Source organism: Acanthisitta chloris, unplaced genomic scaffold, assembly GCF_000695815.1.
Source record: "Acanthisitta chloris isolate BGI_N310 unplaced genomic scaffold, ASM69581v1 scaffold23298, whole genome shotgun sequence".
In the NCBI taxonomy this organism is placed as follows: domain Eukaryota; kingdom Metazoa; phylum Chordata; class Aves; order Passeriformes; family Acanthisittidae; genus Acanthisitta; species Acanthisitta chloris.
The window spans coordinates 44,266-48,993 of record NW_008687851.1 but is presented as its reverse complement, the minus strand read 5'-3'; the positions used below and the strand labels follow the sequence as shown (position 1 = coordinate 48,993).

Below are 4,728 nucleotides of genomic sequence, written 5' to 3'. Positions count from 1 at the left end.
TTCGCCTCATACAAATATGAATTTTATTTACAATTTTCCAAATTCTCAATCAAATCCAACTTCTCAGTTAAATGTGTAGCATTTCTCCTTTAAAACAAATTAAACATTGTGTCCTTTTTACATCTGCAATATGGAGTCCATAGGTACATGTTATTTGGGGCATCTAATGGAACAAATTTAGATCACTGTGTGTGTTTAACACCAAAGGTATTCTGTGAAGACTGTTCAAAATTTATCTGCCTCGGGGATAGGCATTTCCATAACCACTCTCTAATGACAATTAGGAAGGTTTAAAAACCCAGTATTTTATACCAGGACATACTGTGCACATATATATCAGGGTGTGTTACCATGTTCCTATTGCAAAGTCGTCTGCTCTATAAGCAATGCTACTGAAATCAGACTAAAGATTACCCAAAGATTTAGATATTATTCAATGTGAATAAAAATGGCCATTGATGACTTTTACTCGAGTATGTGTAATTATGGGCCAACCTGTACCTGATCTGGTACCAGTGTGATGTGATCTGTTCTGAAACTAGAAACCACATGGGTCATTATAATAAAATTTTTTACAACTGTATTGCACATAAGGTTCCTCAAAAGCACAAATCTACGTAACTGTGTCCTGAACTCAGAATTCGCTTGCTAACTCTCATGAAAAAAATCAACCAGATGGTAAAATCATTTATTTTTCTCATCCCAGTGTCTGTGAATGAAGAGAAGAGGGAGAAGATATGTACACTTTGGAATCCATTTAATTGTTTGTTTCTTCTGCATGTGATTTGTACTTCAGAGATGAGGATTTAAAAAAATAAAAAGCCAGACAGACCTTGGATTTATCTTTAAAAGTACCTCAAAAACATAACAAAAATTCGATTTAATTTTGATACATATTAAAATTTTAGTCAGTTCTGCCCGACAGCATAATACGACAGAAATGCACAAGACTTTAAACATGCTTTAAAATGACATTCAACAAAGTATTTAAAATTTAATAAATAGCATACAATCACACACAAATACATTTCATACTGGATCTTTAAGCCTACTAAAAACAGACTGGCAAAGAATAAATAAAACAGTAGTTGACATTTCTTGTTTTTAAAAGGTGTAGTTTCTTGTTGTCACGCTAGTAGCCACATATTAACCTGCTTATCACAAAATTGGAAGTTATGAGCTTTTTTCCTCACTGATCTCTTTTGCTCCAACATGTAATATCATAAAAAAATACACTAAAAGGGATTTCTTTTTTTTTTTTTTAAATGACCAGTCTACAACCAAGTAAACCAGTTTTTAAATACAACGAATAAATAGGGAATTAGTAAAGCAAATTCAATTGCAACAAAAATGCAACACCCCAAGAAAAGAGCCATGGAAATATATAGTCATTGCAATATTAGACAATAATAGTACTTAAAGTGATAGTGCTTGTGCACTAAGCTCATTAGAGACCTTAATATGATTTTAGTGCAAATCCCTTGAGTCCAAACAAGCTTTATACCCTACAGTATCAGGGAAAGATCTATTACCAGTTGGAACTTATTCTGTAGTGTATTTGTACATATCAGATATTTAAAGAACTAACGTATTGTACTATCTTCGGCCCTTTTTTACTTCAAATCAAAAAGACTAATGACTGGGGATTTTACATACTATTTGGCTGTACCATATTAGATTGCAGTTTAGGAAAGTCAGTGCTATAAATGCTTTTGCCATCAGTTTATCTATTATGTCTAAATTTCATATATCATTGCATTTTGTACTTCTGAAAGAAAAAGAATGCTCCTGGAGAAAGGTTCTTCTCCCTTTAAATAAGTTCACATTATGATGAAATTCAAGAATGTTTAGACAAAGTGTTGTATAAACTCAAAGAAAAGTACATATTTTACATTAACAATCCTTACCAGTATTTAGTATATTAAGTTACAAGTATGTTGGCAATAATACAACATAGTCAATTCCTAAAGGAAAATAATTCTGTACAAATTCACCTGTTAATATGGGGTTAAACAGGCAGCCAAATAAGTCTTGAGCAGCCATGTTTCTGGTTTGAACTATAGTACCAGGATAAACTAAATTTGAAACTAACTGGGATAACTTCTGTTTAAAGAGTAATCTGATTATACTGGATACACACATCGTGTATTCAGAGCCATTAAAATATTCACTCTAATAGTTCCATAACATCATCCAGTATAAGAAAAGTTTAATCAACCACACAGGCTAAAATACTTTTAACATAACGTTGTCCTGGATTTTTCAAAACTAAAAACTAGTTTTAACTGTGAAGTACAAAACAATGACAGATATTGCTCCAACTTGTACACAATCTTTCCTAAACAATCCGTACCTAGCAGAGTAATAATGCCTCATCGTCACTAGTTTCATTTTTCACTGTTGCCTCTAAGCAAGTGTCAGGTATCTGGGCAGTGTGTACGATGCCACAGCTCTCACAGGGGCCATCTCGACTGCATGACCTTACACCGTGATGTGCTGCACTGTAAGGCTGCCTAAGCCCTGGTCCTTGATCTGAGCTGAGATCAAGTAGAGGTCTTGAACAGTCATTCATGTCAAAGTCTGAGGCTACATCAGAGACTGGAATTAACATCTCAACATCATCATCCTCTTCTCTTCCACTTACCCCATTATCAAGCTGTCTCAAAGGACTTTGGTTCTGATTCACTGAGCTTGATCTCCCTAAAGTAAAGCGTACCCAGCGTAAGCCTTGAGTCATGCGACTTAGCGCGCTCGTGAGCTGGTGACGTGCAGGACTTGTGCTTGGGGGCTCTACACTTGTCACTTCTCTTCCACTATCTGTGTTACTGCTGCTGCCGCTCTGAGCAGAGGAACCCCCACACGCTCCGACTGCTGCTTCTACTGCTGTTGCAGGAGGGACTTTTTGAGGCAAGGTGGCAGCAACACCACCAACTGCTCCTGCTGTGTCTCTTCTTTCATTTTCTGTGTCTGTATCATCAGATTCAACTGAAAACAAACTTCTGTGAGTATTATTTCTTTCAGCTTCTCTACTAGTACTTTGGCTGGCAACATCATCTCCATCTGCTGAGACCAATGCCAACGATCCAGAATGACGTGACCTTGCAAAATTAAAAATCCGATTCCAAATGTTACTTGATCTGCCCGCAATTGGAAGTCTGATTGAGGTAAATCCAAGCTGAGATCGTACTGCCAGCCTCAGGTTTTCCAGAACTGAAGCCTAAATGAGAAGACAAACAACGATCAAGCGTTGACAGCATGTTGGCACTGTTCTAACAAAAAAGAATGGTAACTATTGTGGTTATATGCTGTTTTGCACAAAGTTAAATGTGAAGTCTTAAATACTAAAAAATGTTACATCTTTAATAATAACAATCTGGTGTATGTAGCAATAGGCTATTTTAAAAACAAAGTGGGCATGATGAAAGTATAGTCTCTTGAAAAAAGACCATTATGAACAGGCAAATTAAGTGGAAATACATATGGAAGGGGAATAAAAGAGGAATGAAATATATAAGGTATGTTTCTGTCCAAATCAAGGACAGAATAAAGGCAAAGTCAAAAGCAAGGCACTATAACCTGGACACAGAACACTGATTACAAAACTACAACCACAGACCCAGTACAGCAGGCATACAAGACCTGTCACAGTCTTACCAAGAAGGTAATTCCAGCTTCATAATGCATTAAAAATGCATCATAAACATTAAAAGTGCATTTCTTTAAATAAAATTATCTTACATGTTCTAAACCATACATTTCCCAAATTCAGTATCCATTTTCTAGTCATTCAGCTATAGAACAATGCATGCCTGAATTTTTCTGCTTAAAATCTTGGATAACTTTTCAACTGTAAGGGAACACAAACATATTAACACCTTTGACTCAGGGGTCCCTTACTCAAACTTACAGAAAACGGTGCCTCAGCTAAGTAGCTCAATTCTCAAATAGGGCAGAAGATCTGCCAGACACCAATGATTCTAAAAATATTTATAAATGTATTTAATTACAGGATAAAGTCCACTTTCACAACTTCAGAATAGCCAATTTTCCCCAATTAAACCCTTAGCACATACGCCTATATTTGCTTTGCTTACAAACACATCTTCAGTGTTCTCAACTCCCCTTCTATCATCCTTCAGAGAACACAGCATGGTATCCAACAATACTTCATCCACAACCTACCTCTTCCCCTCCAACAGTTCATAGAATGAGATCTGAATTCAAGCATGTAACTGTGTGTTCAGTAGCTTTCCTTCTGAACTACTACTACTACTCATCCTTGAAAATCCAGCTCTGAAGTTTTAGGTGGAAAGAATAACTTACAAATTAGAGCATCCAAGATTTGTTTAGCTTGAGACTTCTAAGAAATCTTGACTATCATCAGTCCTACACAGATTTGCAAACCTAAGATGTACGTGTTGCTCAAAACAAAGCTGAACACATCTTGACTTACATCTGACTCCCTTCCCCCAACACTTAACCATATTAAAAATGAATTTTATAATTTATAGAATTCAATTTACATTGCCTCAAGCTTTTACTTTTACTGATGTTCTCTCCTCTGAAAACCAAAGTTTTTAAACAATGAAACTTCATTGGTTAAAAAAACATTAATGCTCTATAGTGACTTTCATTACTTTTGAAGGTGATGGCCTTATGTTTATGCTAGTTAATTGCCCAGTATAGCCATTTCAGTTTTCAAGCCCACAAGTCTTATCTGAAATCCTC

The 4,728-nt window shown here is 35.8% G+C and overlaps 1 protein-coding gene across 1 annotated transcript in view; it reads right to left on the bottom strand.

The window, feature by feature from the left end:
* LRP12 (low density lipoprotein receptor-related protein 12) overlaps positions 1 to 4,728 on the bottom strand; it is a gene marked incomplete at its 5' end in the record, with an annotated part of 27,362 nt that continues 22,634 nt past the window's right edge. The window contains one exon of the mRNA XM_009080804.1: positions 1 to 3,217. Coding sequence (XP_009079052.1) covers positions 2,354 to 3,217 — 864 coding nt within the window. The remainder of the gene's footprint in view (positions 3,218 to 4,728) is intronic.